The sequence below is a fragment of the Morchella sextelata genome (genome assembly GCF_020137385.1).
Source record: "Morchella sextelata strain SCLS chromosome Unknown scls_24, whole genome shotgun sequence".
In the NCBI taxonomy this organism is placed as follows: Eukaryota; Fungi; Ascomycota; class Pezizomycetes; order Pezizales; family Morchellaceae; genus Morchella; species Morchella sextelata.
The window spans coordinates 555,266-570,572 of NW_025408639.1; the positions used below are offsets into that span (position 1 = coordinate 555,266).

The 15,307-nt window shown below is 47.0% G+C and overlaps 2 protein-coding genes across 2 annotated transcripts; one reads left to right on the forward strand and one right to left on the reverse strand.

Moving 5' to 3' along the window:
• Nucleotides 1–1,742: 1,742 nt before the first annotated feature.
• Nucleotides 1,743–7,399, reverse strand: H6S33_007711 (uncharacterized protein; the record flags this gene model as incomplete). The annotated part of the gene is made up of 6 exons (XM_044839054.1): nt 1,743–2,074; nt 2,138–3,475; nt 3,546–3,719; nt 3,781–4,582; nt 4,640–7,103; nt 7,203–7,399. 6 exons carry the CDS (start codon nt 7,397–7,399, stop codon nt 1,743–1,745), a joined length of 5,307 nt encoding a protein of 1,768 aa, XP_044688584.1.
• A 1,200-nt stretch (nt 7,400–8,599) lies between these two features.
• H6S33_007712 (uncharacterized protein) lies at nt 8,600–13,027 on the forward strand (the record flags this gene model as incomplete). The annotated part of the gene is made up of 5 exons (XM_044839055.1): nt 8,600–8,697; nt 8,774–9,430; nt 9,790–11,891; nt 11,949–12,709; nt 12,764–13,027. The coding sequence occupies 5 exons, from the start codon at nt 8,600–8,602 to the stop codon at nt 13,025–13,027; spliced, it is 3,882 nt and encodes a 1,293-aa protein (XP_044688585.1).
• Between the last annotated feature and the right edge of the window lie 2,280 nt (nt 13,028–15,307).

Below are 15,307 nucleotides of genomic sequence, written 5' to 3' on the forward strand. Positions count from 1 at the left end.
GACATGACTATCAACATTTCGCAATTCCAGATCAAAGTGACACTCGCGTATATATAGTTCTCATGAAACGCCCATAAATTATTCTGCTGTGAAATGTGCTCGTACGGCGCAGATCATGGTATCACCCGTTGGGCTCATCTGTCGGGTTTTTGGCCGCTGGTGTTTTTCGTTGGTGTTTTCCTCCAAGAGTGCAGCGTGACGTTGGAACGGCTACCTGCCCTACCAGGCTGGTTTAGAGTAATGAAACCATATATGTGAGAATATGCCGGCATCCTTGTAATTGCAACCCGCCATATGCATTCCCGCAAAACAACGGATCTCACATCCCCAATTAAGGAAATCTCCCAAGTCCCAGTGACAATCTTTGGCTCCTTGTTATTGCCGTAATTACGCGTCTTTGGGGAAGTTACATCTCAAATCTCTGATGAATCTCCGATTCTGATATATAGATCATGATGGTCGCACCAACAACTACTACTACCACCGCCGCCGCCGCAGCCACGAGTTTACAGCCTTCTCTTGGAGGGGCTTGGCTCGAGCGTTCCCCCCAGATAGCTAGGATAGCGTATCCGTAGTACATTCCCCTTGAACTGGGTCCTGGAATTTGGAGAAAGTAACAAGTTACGTCACTTCAAACTGTTGTGAGCACTCTAGGTTAGCAATAGATGCGATAGCAAGTGGTTTTCCATGGGGTGAAGACGAACACTTACATTTAATAAACAGGGATTATTCATATATCTAAAAACAGCTAAGCTACGAAATCGGCCGGTTTCTACTGATCTGTATTAGTTCAAATCCCCTGTTCGACAAAACCCCGTATTAGACTTCGCTCCGTGAGTAACTGTACCTCCAATTTAGTCATAATATATTCCAATTCTACTTGCTACTAAGTACCGTTGCCTTCAAAGGTAAATGTGTACGTACCTGGTACATACATGTATGTACTTTTCGGAGCCTCGGGGAGAAGAACTCTGCGAGACACGTAGCACAGAAATGTCTTTGTATTATATTTGTTTGATCAGGAGATAGCTTTAGTTGTAATATAAATATGTGCAAGCCATCGTCTAGATCTGGCAGAGCTAGATAATAACCGTTTTAATCACTTTGGAGGTATTCCCTGAGAAATTCGGTTCTTACTGCACAAGCTCGTGGGTATGATAAACGTTTTTTTTTTTTCAAGCGGTCACTCAATTGAGCGCAGTATCATCACAGGCTAGTCAACGCGCGCGAGTGATGGCCTATGAGTATTCACGTAAATCTGACTTCTTTTTTAGTCTGCGCACATTTAAAAGCTTGTCCTATAATTTATCTATCCTTGCCCTTAAACTAGAAATATCTTTACATGATTATGCTAACAGACACAAGAAGAGTCTAACTCAAATATCTGTCAAGAGAGGTAAATGAGGAAACCAGTCTGTCGTATCATGATGGCTTCATCTTGCCTCGAAAAATAATAAGATACAGCCACAAAAGACCTAGAATAATATTATTTGGAAACAGATTCTAATAAGGAAATCCTCTTTCTCGTACGGAAAAGTACAGTCACAACACGCCCCAATCCCTAAGTAATACAAATAGTAGTTCTCAACAAGAATGCGCCAGACAGTTAATAAGAAAAAAGAGCAGAGATAAAATATACATATAACAAGGCAGTTGCGCTCGACCAAACCAATCAACCACTCAATCTCGAGATAAAAGCCAACATACCAATTGAATTCGGAAGAAGATAATAAGAAAAGAAATTACAAACCGCGTAAATTACGTGCTGCCAGCTCCTCCGCTAATCTAGCGTTAATGCCAGCAATCTCGGCAAAGGGTAGATCAATATCCCCAGCCATTGCAGGACCAGCTATTGGAGAAACGCCTGTTATTGCCGGCGGTGTTGCCGTTCCGGCCTCTCCGTGGTTGTGTAACCGTTCACCCGTCAAGTACACCTCATCTCTAATACTCTGTTTCCACGAATCTACGAGTAACTTAAGAGCGTAACCCCCGGCAATAATTAAGAAAATTGCGAATACAACAGGATAGCTGTATCTATATATTTGACTGATGGTTGTTGAAGAGGCGTTTTGTACTTTATTATATATTAGTTCCATTGCACTGGAGGTAGAGAGAGAGAGAGAGAGAGAGATCTTACAGATAGTGTTGACAGCTACAAAGCCCAGGACCAACGGCAATAACAACGCCGCCAGCATGAACCCACCAGCCGGGGCAATAAAACACTTTGTGGCCAATTTCACATCGGGGTCCAGATAGCCCCTCGCCACAACACCTCTGAGTGCTCTAGCCCAAGGACTTTCCGCATCTAGTAATAGCATTCTGCCCATCATCTTAACATAGAGAACACCTAGAGTCCAATCTTGGATGAAGTGTATAACATGCTGCTCCCCACTCGAAAAATATGTGTGGATTGGAATGATGACATAAAACTCAATCATAAGAGCAAATAATGTGGGGAGGACGATAGCGAAGGCAGTGAGAACATATGAGATCTTTGCTGCACGGATGGCCCATGATATTGTTGCCTTACGGAAATACTCGCTATCTTTAGCGCCCCGAACTCCGCGGCGAATCCATTTGCGGGCAAGTTTCCATTTGGTTCCAGCATAGACCATACCGCCTAGGATGTACACACCTACACTGAAAGCGTAGATGTCATTCAGCTTGACATGGTTAGGCACAAGATATTTCAAGAAAAACCTTCCAAGCAACAAGGGCCCAATTGTCACTGCAATTCCCGTTACTGCAGCAAACACCCAGATACCCAGAACAACAAGCCCAATTCGAGTCCTGAACCAAGGCGGAATATACACAAGTTGAAGTTCCCGTGAGTTTGGTCCAGTTGGCCCGTCGACCGGATCGTGTTTTTGATCAAGACGGATATTGTCCTCTGATACCGGAATAAACACTGTAGATCCTTTGGGCCTCCTAACAGAGTCTGAAGCTGGTGCTCGAACAAACCCCCCATCTCTCTGGAAATACGCCTCGACTCCACTTTCTTGGGCCGCCTTCAACATAGCTTCTGACTTGACCGGATCATCGACATCACCACACTTCCTCAAAAAAACGGCAGACCAGGTGCGCCTTACTTGGTGCCCTTCCTCATCCGGCTTTCTCTCCCCAAACATGAAGCTAGTCAACCTGAGCATTCTAGCGCATTTCTTAAACCACCAGTCATACATATTCTGTAGTCCATCCGAGGGCTTGAAGAACTTGACTGCAATGGGCATGAAAAAGTTGTAAAACAAGAGGTCGACCGGAAATTCCAATACAGGCTCGTTTGAAGACCAGTGAATGGGAAGGACCGCATTTGTGGCAAGCCAGAGACTCCAAACCACTCCTCCAAGACAAACAAGGACTAGGACGCCATATATAAGAGCGCTAAACCCTATTTTCCGCAGTTGCATCATAACTGGTCGATCAAGCACATCTTTCACTGGATGAAAGCTCGGGTCATCGGGATCCCGAATAAAGTCTAAATAATTCAATTAGTTTTTTTTTTTTTTTTTTTGTATCATACGACGTATAGGGGACATAGTACTCACAAAGAACACCTGTTCTCATGATCTTTCTGCACATCGAAACAAACAAGGCGAAATGAAACATGTAACAAGTTCCTACGAACCAGTGCACAAAAATGCTAGTCAACGGAAAATCCACAAAAAACTGTATCCTGGATAAAATGGTTGCATCTTCAAACAATGGTAAAAGTGCCACATCTGCCAATTGTTAGGATTCGTTGAATGCCCTTCGTCACAAATAGATTTGTTTGATACTTACCAAGTAATAGCCCGCAGTATAGCGGGAACACAAACATCTCAATTCCGATGATAAGAACGACCTTCATGACCCCACCTGCCTGCTGTAAAAGTTCAACGGCAAGTTTCTCTACGCCCCTAGGCCCTCCGTTCCTTTTTCTTGCATTCTGCAGATAAATCGCTCCAAGCATGGTGAAAAAGGCGTACCCTAGTAGCACTGCTGCGACTCGATCCCATACAGACCATTCATATAGAGGGTAAGGTTCACTATGGTTGAATACGGATACTTTGGGGTGGAGTAACGCCGTGGCATTACGCTGAATAAGATTAATGACCTTCTCAAACTTGGAATTGATGAAAGCAGCCGGTGATGAAATATTAACGGCCCGCACTTCTAAGTCTTGCAGATAGGGCACACTGTATGTTTCGTTGGATTGACTCAGGCCCATTTTTTCTGCGCCCCATGCCAGACCCACAGAAACTTTTGACCAGCTCTGCCTCGTTACCCAAGAGAGTGGTGGAACTCCAGATGATGGGAATTTTCTGATTGTAGAATAATTCGATTCGAGTATAGCAAGCTTGTGTATAACCCTGTTCTTACCGTCCATGGCCCAGTCTCTGAAATGCCTTGTGATTGCTGTACTTTTAGACATTTCTGACATTGCTGGTATGACATACCCTACGAACCTCATGACGAATCGTCCAACTTGGTCCAACATCAGAAGAAACGAGAAAAGGAGGCATGTAGCAGAATCCACGACGAATTCTGCAGAAAACGAGACGACGGTGACTGGGATAATGAATAAGAACATTATAGGATGGGCCTAAACCGTGAAGTTAGTAGCGTCCGGTAACAATGATTCATCTTTATGCCATCTTACCAAGATAATCATGCAGATTTTCCCTGTAACATAGGGGAAAGCCACGCCGAGCGCCACAGTAGCTGTAATTAATACACTGCTAATTGCTGCATTCTGTACGAGCCCAGCCATTGGTCCTCGCATCCCAATCAATTCCATAATACCATCAAAATCATCAGCTGCATCTTCATCGGCAATGGCTTGCTGTACATCCTGTGGAATAACTGGGGCATCACGAAGGGGTATATCGTCTATATCCCTATCGTCTTCATCTTCGTCTTCATCGTCATCTGAGTTCATATCGTCCAGATCTTGCGCATTACCAGGAAGATTATCAAGAGCTCGATTTTGTTGATCACCAACTATCCAATCCCACAAACCAGCTCCCCTTCCTCTTGCCACTGCGGGATCAGCTTGGGCAGCCGGTTGCTGTACGCGCCCGGCTTCAAACTGCCTTATAAGCTCTTGCATCCTAGCTGGATCATGACCATGCCCCGCATTTGCGAGTTGTCGTCTCCTTGGAAGCTGCGCATCGCCAATGTTAAAGTTCAATGCTGCTTCGGGCTGTTGGTCCGCCAGTGCCGCTTGTGAATCGCTGGTGGTGGGGGTAGAAGGTTGTGTAGAGGAGTCGCTATTTTCGACTTCAGCAGCCGACACGGAAATTTCGCCACTAAGAAATTCCGATATAGATTGCTCTATGGACTTATTTTCTTCAGTTTCAATATCTTCATCTTCATCCGATGCGGCCAGGTATCCTGTCGAGGAATCATCAGAACCGAAACCAGCGTCTTCCATATCATCGGACAAGTCGATTTCTTTCCCTTTCCCTTTATCTCTGGGCTTCTCCTCCGCTTCCTGCTCTTCATTATCATAGTTTGACCGCATTCTTTGTTCGAGTGTAGATTGGCGCATATCCCATCGATCAATTGAGCCATCAGGGGCATGGTGGGAAGAAGAGCCCCCCGTGGCCCCAGAGCCTAAATATGATGCAAAAGGTCTGTCGCTATAGCCCTCTTGCTTTGTTGGGCTATCATGATTATTTGACTGGAGGCCGAGGTTAACATCAGCATCACTACCAATAGATTCCCTCCTGTGAGGCTTCCAGAAGTTGTTTCTGTGACTGCCCGCCACCTGCATATCTCTCCCATCTAGGGTTCTGGGATAATCTTCATTGTACTTTGATACTGTGCTTGGAAGTTTGACCCCATCTCTTTCTGATATTCCACTTCCGCTCGAGCTGCCACTTTCCGGTATGTGATCATTTCCGGGGGAAGCCCTAAATTCGAATGACCGGTCGTTGGATGTAGGTTGACCAAAATCGTATCGATTCGCTGCGTTTTCTAAAAAACTCAATTTTTCTTCCATTTCCCTTCTCACCTCCGCAGCCCGCGCAATGACTTCACGATTAACGTGTGGTCTTGTAGGATGATTCGAGGGGCTTTCAGAAGAGGTTTCACGAGTGTTATCCAGGGAAGTATCTCTGCTACCACTACCAAGAACATGTCCTTGACCTGGCCTCTCTGTGCTCTCGAAGCCAGCGTCTCCATTCTCGACAGGCGCAGGTGGGAAACGTCGTCTTCGAACGCGTGCGATGGCTCTGGGCCTAGGTCTTGCAAGCTCTTCGTCGTCGTAGTCTTCTGCTTCATGGTAATGGTACCGCCCTTCTTCTTCTGCCTCCTCTTGAGCTGTCCCAAAGGGCGGTAAGTCCTGGTCATCGTCATCGTCGTCATCGTCGTCATCATCTTCCTCCTCTTCCTCAGCTGCTGGCTGTTGGTTTTCTTCTCTAACTTCCATTTGAGGTAGCATTGCTGCAGCCGCGCCTCCGGCCAAAGCCGGTTGTTGCTGAACTACCCACTCGCGAATTAGAAATATGAGTATGAAAGAAACAACAATAAGTGCCGTGAGTAATTGGCCTTCGAGGGTATCAATAATGACGTTGTTAACCGCCTGGTACCGAGTAAGGTTCGAAAATGGATTCGAGTCAAAGAAAAGGCCATTTGGATATATCCTCGAGGCTGTGGTATTGCCTAAGACACTATCATTAACTGCGCCGCCATTTACTGGGCTCATCTTGCCGGCTATCAGGCCAGGGGACGAGAGAAATTGAATAATCCCTTGACCAATAGCGGGACTGGTCCCATTCCCGATAGATGATGTTTTTGTTGATAATGGGCCAGTCAAACTACTAGACTCCCGAGCAGCGTTTCTCGTGTAGAATCCTTGCCAACCGCCATCGCCAATCCAAAACCAACCTCTCCACATCCACCGCACACACCACGGTAGCCATCCCAGCCAAACGAAGCCTACCAAAGCACCTCTAGCCCAGAGTATGACGTTTTGAACAAGGTGTCTGAATAGCCGCTTTAGAAATAGTGGCGTGGGAATTGTGGAGGGCATTTCAGGGTCGTATAGCTTTGTAAACTGGAAAGGCGTTTTGCATAGCTCGCAATGTTTCTTTTGGGAATGTTGAAGCCATTCCATCAAGCTTTTCGCAAGACCCAAGGTTAGAAGGTGGGAAAAAGAATATTTTAAAAAAAAAAAAAAAGGGATTATCTTTAATGAGCAAGGCAACAGCTTAACATACCATTCTTGATGAACGAATTTGATAGAACCACTACATTTGCAGGGGTGAAATAATGGTTCATCTGAGGTTCCTTCCGAACGACATATACGGCAATGGTCTGGTTCTCCGACGCCTTCTTGTGTTCCATCGTTGGGGGGATTCGTGTTGTAGGCGGGGTCATTCATGACGTCGACCTGCGGATCCGGCACCGGATCCATGGTGACGGTTCGTGACTGAGTAGGAGATGGTGGAGATGTCGAAGTTCACGAAGTCAATGAGTAGCCAGTATAGTTAAGTAAATCAGCGGGGAGGCAAAGAGAGACAGCAGGCTTTCAGGCGGGCGATACTACGGCTGCCACTTAGCCGGTGGTGATAGGGTTTCCGGGGAAGACGCGAGCTGGCCAGATCTTTACGGGGAACCGTGGGGGAGTTGGAGGGGGTTGTGTGGAGTGTGCACCAGGAACGGGAGCTCTAAAAGAAAAGAAAAATGTTATGCGTGGAGGGTAAGGGAAGGATGCAGACACGCGGTGGGCACTCTCACAACGCTGGTCGTTGGGATTCTGACCAGCTCATGTCTCACTTGCACGAACCTTGTTGCTGGGCGTCTTCTTTGCGCCACATACCCTACAGACTGTATAATTCACCAGCTGCGTAAATCAAGGCATGCATGCACCAATAACATCAGGGCCAAAAAGCGTCTAGTGCACGTCCAACTAATGGTATCGCCACAATATTACATCACCGTATCAACAATGGTTGATTCCTGGGAGAAAGAAAAAGCAGTGTATGGAAAGATAAACATAACCTGCTGCTCCCTTAAATCGTCATCTCATGATGTTCCTTGGTCAATAAACGCATCTACTCGCTTATAACCAGCCAGTTTCTATGTGATCTTTCATGTGATAGGTTTTTCTCCTACCCAAACAGTCTCAACTCAAGCATGATTGTAGACTTATAAACCTGTAACAGCCCAGGTATTATGAACGGTGACTGTTGATCTCTAGTTAGAAAGTTGAATAGAATAAGATAAAGTCAGCTCATGCACTCGTTTCAATGGACTGCTCCGCTTGCTTCCCCTTCCACAACTTTGCTTCACTCTCGGCCCCATAACCCCTGCCTTTCACCGGTTACGACTGTTACAGGAAGCTCGAATAGAGTAGAGTCCTGTTCATGCACGCTGCACCTTCCGAGAACGGGTTTCATCATACCTATCCTCTCTGGCATTAATCTGCCATCTTTTGCATTTTCTTGAAAATCTTGGTTCCTCTCCTACTTGAAGCCCTTCTTCCCGTCTTCTTCTTCCCACTTTCTTTTTCCCTCTCAATCTTATCACTTCTCGTGGTTTCCCTCCTCCGACCCACGAACAGCGACAAAACGGACCTTTACACATCTCATAAAGTGAAAGATCCTAGAAAAACATGGGTGTAGCAGACACTAAGCGGAGCGCCCGAGCTCCCTCATCCCCCCCTTTGCGAACGGGCTCTGGCAGTTCTACCATACTGAATGTCTTTGCTAGGTAAGCACCTCACAGTGATCTCCCTCGCTGTTGGCTGTCCGCATGGATAACATGAAGCTTATCGTTAAACTGTTAGAATCGTTGCTTGGTATCTCCTATATACTGTCCTTTTTGTCTGTCCTGATGTACCAACAAACGATTCGCCAACAATCTGTCATACCTCTCACACTGTTTCAACGACATTACGGCCACATCTCGAACCCTATTATAACCAATACCTTGAGCCTTACGTCACTGAATATTCTCCGTGGGTCAAGAAAACCAACGAGAAATACCTTGTTCCAACCTACGATAAAGTCACGGATTCTTACAAACAATATGCTGCTCCACACGTCGCTTCTACCCGCAACTTTGTCGCCAACAAGTACGACAGTGTGGTGAAGCCTCGCGTTGGCAAAGTCTCCGCGAAGTCAAAGTTTTATTACGACGAATATCTCTCTGCTCAAGTTGCCAAGGCCATCAAGTTCTACGGTATTGCCCAGCCTTTCATCGAGAGTTCTCGGACGAAATTGGAGGGTGCTTACAGGAATACTGTTGCTCCTGCGTATGAGAAAGCGCTTCCACACGTGGCATTGGCCTACGAGAAAACAAAATATGTGGTTCTCACCATAGTGGCTCCTCTAGTCAGGGAAAATGGGGAGAAGGCTGTTTATTGGGGGATTGGTATTTGGAGCGACGTTGTTCGTCCACAGGTCGGAAGAATTGGAGAGCGCCTTGGCGGTACTGGTAACGGGTAAGTCCTTAATTGGATTTTTATCTTATTTCCTCGTTTTGTTTTAGAGGTTTGGGGGGTCAAAAGCGTTTTTTCTTTTTTTTTTTTTTTTTCTTTGGGTGGGGGATACCATGATACCATGTTAGCTGGAAATGATCGGAGTGAGTATCACGAAAATATGAGAGACGAATTTATGTAACCATTTTTGGCACTGTGGGTCTATCGGCCACCCACAAAAAAAGTTCGAGTCTGGAAATATATGATTTTGGAGGGTTTAAAAAGAAAAGAAAAACTCCTTTCCCTACTACACCAACTATGTGATCCTTGCTGTGTATGTGTTGTTCAGAATTTCAAGGCTAACTTGAAAAATCTTGTTGCAGAACACCTGCAGTGTCCGCGCCCGGTTCTCCCTTCTCTTCTTTGACAAATCTTGATGTAGCCAAAGCCGCCGAGGCGTCTTCATCCCTGGACTCAATGATCTTGTGCGCATCTGCAAAGGCCGCATCGGCCAGGTCATCTGCAGCATCGAGTGCATCTCAAGCAGAACAAGCAGAACAAGCATCTGCAGATCACAGTAAAAATCTGTCTCCTGAGGAAGTCCATAAGTTGGTTGAGGAAGACCTTGCCCGATACACACAGAAGTTCAAGGATTCGGCTGCAAAGGCATCGAACGATCTTAATGCGCGGATTGATGAAATCTCGGCCAAGGGCAAAGGAAAGAAGGCCTCGTATGCAGGGAAAGAAATTGACGCTCTCCAGAAGCTGGTGGAGAAGGAATTCAACAAGATTAAGAAGGTGACTCTTAAAATCGTATCTGGGTTGACCCCGGATAGCAACGCGGAGGAGAAACAAGCTGCTTTGGATAGCCTCCTCACTACAACTAAAGAAGCCGGCCTCAAGATTCGTGATAAAGCTCAAGAGCAACGGCTTGAATCCCAAAAGTATCTTGCATCAATTTATGATGATGTTGCAGCTGCTGCCGATAACCATCTCGAGGCCTTTGACTCGGTTCGGGATCTGTCCATGCAAGAACTCGGGATGAAGTGGGCATGGATGGACCACGTTTCGTACAAAGATTGGAGGCGATACCATGCATTGAAGGATGATTTTGAAGGCCTCAAGCGGGAAATCGTAGCCACTGCCCAAAAAAACCAAAAACTCATTGAAGTTACAAGATGGGTCGAGGGGGAATGGGAAGGAATGGCGACTGATATTGCAAAAGATGCTGCTGAAGAGCTGAAGAGATTGAAGAGAGTTAGCAAGAGGAAAATTGAGCTGGCTGACTCGTCTGATGACTTCTCTGATTCAACTTTGCCGGTTCTTGTAGAAAAGACGGGGCAGCAGGTACTGAAGAAAGTGGAAGAGGTGAAGGGGGCAGTTATTCCAGAGGCGAAGGAGAAGGGGGCTTTGGAGAAAGCTGCTGATAAAGTCTCGGCTGCTGTTGGTGGTACGGAAAAGCCCGCTACTGAGCGTGTTGCTGGCGCTGCTAGCGAGAAAATGGAAAGTGCTGCAAGTGCAGTCTCCGCAAAGGTACGGGTATCGGCGTGGATTACGATTGGAGCATTTCTAACGAGTCTTCAGATCTACGGCACTCAACCGAATGCTTTTGAAAAAGCACCCACCGCTATTGGAAATGCGCTCCCTGGAAAGGAAGAATCCACCCCATTGGCCAGTGTCGTAAAAGCGCACGTTCCCGGTGGTGTTTATGCCGGCTATGTCGGTGCTTCCAGAGTTGAATATGAGTACGACCCCGAAGAAGAAGAAACCCTCGGCGAAAAAGTAAATGACATCATCGATGCTGTCAATGATAAGCTCGTCGATGCCTCCCGCGCAGTTTCCGAAGCTTTAGTAGGCGCAACCACAACTCAAGCTGTTGGAGAGAAATATTCGTCTATTGCTAGCGAAAAGTACGACTCTGCTCTTAGTGCTGCCTCAAGCGCACTCTATGGAACTCCACAACCAGCAGGCGAATCGATCGTTAGCATTGCGACGGACAAGTACTCTGCAGCTGTTGCAGCTGCCAGCAGTGTCATCTACGGAACTCCAACGCCCATGATAGAGCTGTTTGCATCCCAGGCACAGGCAGCCTATGAAAGATCACAAACAGTTGCCAAAGATGAGTATCGTAAGGCAATGCGTAAAGTCGCTACAATGGTTTATCCTGAGGATTTGCCACACAAGGATTCTGCTGCGTCTGCTGCGAAGGAAGCTTATAACGAGGCTTTAACAGCTGCCGAAGCTCAGTACTCAAGTTTACTCAAGGAAGCATCAAAAGTTCACAGCCGCTATGACAGTGTAGCTAGCGAGGCGCGAGCAAGCTATGATTCTGCTCTTAGTGCTGCAAGCACTGCAATTTATGGAACACCACAGCCGGCCTCTGAGAGCATTTTAAGTGTTGCCAAAGAAAAGTACCATCAAGCTTTGAACGAGGCTCAAATTACATATGACAGTTGGTATAGCGTTGCTTCTACGGCGGTTCTACGTATGTTTATGCCATTTTGTATAGGGTGATTCATTGTGACTGACATGAATTACACAGCTCCCCCCACTCCAACATTTGAAATCATTTCATCCCGACTCTCCCAAAGTGCCGAGAGCGTAGCCAGTGCCGCTTCTTCAGTGGTATACGGTACCCCGCAACCTTTCACTGAATCAGTTGCATCAGTCGCCGGAGAGTATGCTTCGGTCGTCACTGATTCGGCCGAAGAGCGCTTGGAGTCAGTCAAAGCCTTTGTGTCTGAACTCGTTTCGGGGAAAGAACCAGCGTACACCGAGAGTGTAATGAGTAGATTCTCATCCCTTATGTACGGAACTGATGCTCCCATTCTCTCCCGAGCTACGTCTGCCGCTGGCGAAGCCTACGAATCTGCTTCCAGCATGATGTCGGATAACTTTGAATCCGCAACCAGTGCAGTCGGGAGCATGATGACCCCACCCCCCGCGTTAGAAAGTATTATTTCCGCAGCAAATGAACAAGTTCAAGCTGCCATTTCTATAGCAAGTGAACAAGTCTACGGCACCACTCAAGACACCGCAGAAAGCGTAACCAGCGTCATCGGAGAGGCCTATGAAAGTGCAGCATCACAAATATCAGAAGCCATCTACGGCCGCCAAACTGGTGCTTTCGAGTCGGCCACTCTAAGGATGCAGGAAGCCGCTGAATCAGCACAACGAGCGATTTCCGAGGCAGTCTACGGAACTTCGAAAGGAACTTTCGAATCTGCTACCAGCGCCTTTGCTGAGAGCGTCGATACTGCCACTTCAGTCTTGGGCGATAATCTTGCTGCTGCGACTGAAGCCGTCGTTGAAGGCATTGACGCTGCGGGATCGGCGATCGGGGAGAGTTACGAGCAGGCTCAGGCAAGGATCTCGGCTGCCATCTACGGCCCGCAACAAGGAGTTGTCGAGAGTGCGCAGAGCAGGATCTCTGAGGCGGTCGAGAGTGCGAAGAGCTCTTTATCTGAGGTCGTCTATGGAACACAGACGGGATATGTCGAACAGGCTGCCAGCTCTGTGTCTTCTGCTGCCAGCGCGGCGTCCTCTGTCGTTGATGAAGCGATACAAAGCGCGACGGAGAAGGTCAAGGATGCATATTCAACCATCAGGGATGAGCTATGAGTAGCGTCAGATGATAATGGGAATTTCCGAGGTAAAAAACGGCGTTTATGCTGATACGATGTTCATGATGGATAATGGAATCCGGCGGGGCTTTTGTTTCTCATTTTTATTTTGTGTTGTCTTTCTCTTTATTTTCTTGTCTTCTTTTAACACTGATTTCTTTTCTGTTTTTCTGCTGCGCTTTCATCCTTCTTGTGTGTGCGAATATAGGACTAATGGGGGACCTAAAATGGAAACGGGCGGTTCTGCCTCTCATTTTTTCTTTCTACACTTTCTTCTTAACCCATATTCTTTCGCCAATTTGGTGCTTTGTATAACTATAACTATGTGGATAGCATCCTTCTCTTTCCTTTGTCTTAGCAGTGATAAGCCAATCCGTGATATGATGAAGAAATAGTAGAATATCTGTATTGGGACATAATGCTACTAATTATAGTAGCAAAGGTCTTGTGATCTAGCTGGATGCGGCTAATTGTTATCAGGCAGAACGGGTGTCGGTGGTGTAACGATGTGTGGGGTGTCGTGTTGGTGTGATGGTGTGATGTTGATGGGAAATGTTTGGTGTGGGTGGAAGAAGGGTGGTAATGAGAGGTAGGAGGTGGATATGTCTGAAACGGAGATGGGACTCCTGAGGAATGGGGTAGGTATCGAACGGACAGGGTACAAGATTTGGTGTGCAGCACTGGACATGGTGCGAAGTCACGCATCTCTGCTCTACTCTACCTACCTAAGTGAGGTTCTGAGAGGGGTGCACTAGGTAGCTCCTTCGTAGCAGTGTGGTCCAGACACGGCACATGCGCACGCACGCACACCCCAATATTGCATAATATTCCTGGGATATTATCAGGAGCCTTGAGGAGTGATGCCTCAGGGGCTAATCATTTAGGACTTGTATCTTATCGACTAGAGTACATATAGGTACTATGGGAGGAAAAATATATGGCGTGTGGTGTCTATACAGTCATAAAATGTCACTCGGTAATCTAACTACCACTATCCAGTCACAAAATTATGTTTCGTAAACAGTGCGATGAGTCTAGCAGAGAAGAGATGATCTCACCGATAGGCTTAGTGGGGCGGAGCGCGCATATAGGAGATTTTTCATAAGTTGTGATGGAATATCCGAATTAATACCACCAACGGGCCCGCAGCTATCATAAAAACCCAACCCTATGAAACCAGTCCATTCCCCTCCATGGCTCATAAACGGCGACATCACCCACAAAACAAACAGCATCCTGCAGATCAGCCCAGATCTTGCACTTTCCAGTATCTGCACACACGCAGATCCGCGGGGGGAAGGGGAAAGCGAAAAATCACATGCCATACGCATCCACACCGAGTGATGTCCCGTGACTGGGGCTCCATTTCATTTTTTTTTTCACACGCAATCACTCGTCGGCCGCGATTCTCGACCCGCCCGCTGCGCGCCGACGATGTGGGAAGGGAGGGAAAAAAAGAAAGGAAAAAAGCACTCCGTCAAAAACGGCATCACAGATCGGTCTTTTCGCCACCCATCAGGATCAAACGGTGTGTTGGCAGGAGAGAGAGAGAGAGAGAGAGCTTGAGGGTTAGGGGGCGCGCTGCGATTGGGCACAGGAAGAACTAAACTGGACTGGAGAGATCTTGGTATGTGATCGGTTCGTCGCGATGTTTGGATCATGGCTGGATGATCGGATTTGCACTATGTACCGGAGGTACTCTATGGGGGGCAGAGAGAGCGGAAGTGGGAGGAGAGAGGAGCGAAATCACATGTGGCGATCTGGTGCAGAGGGGTTGGTTGTCGCTGCTTGACTCTAGGCGCCGGGTTTGACTGTAGGGCAGAGCTGATGATTAATTTGATAGACATGAGTGATTGACATGGCCCCTTGCAACCTCAAGAACCAAGAAAGAAAGCGAGGGAGGGAGATAGGCAGAGGGCTAGACAGGACCGACTAGACCACTAAGAGCAGCCGGGCACACGCACAGGCCCGCAAATGAGCTAGGAGGAATGGCTCAATTCTGTCACCAGCGAGTTGGATGTCGTTCTGAAAGTACTCATACGTAACTTTTGTCTGTGCACGGGGGAGCGGAGTAGAAAGAGAGGGGGGGGGGGCCTTCCTTCGGTCTTTATTCCGGCAGTACCAGGTCTAGCTGCTGCTGCTGGTCTTTCTTCTGTTTTGTATTTTTATTTTTAATTTTTTTGCGGGGTAGGTAGCTACATGTAAGTATCGAAAATATTCCCCACAAGCAAAGTACATGTAGGTAACTGTATGTACCTCTGGAGTATTGCATGATTTG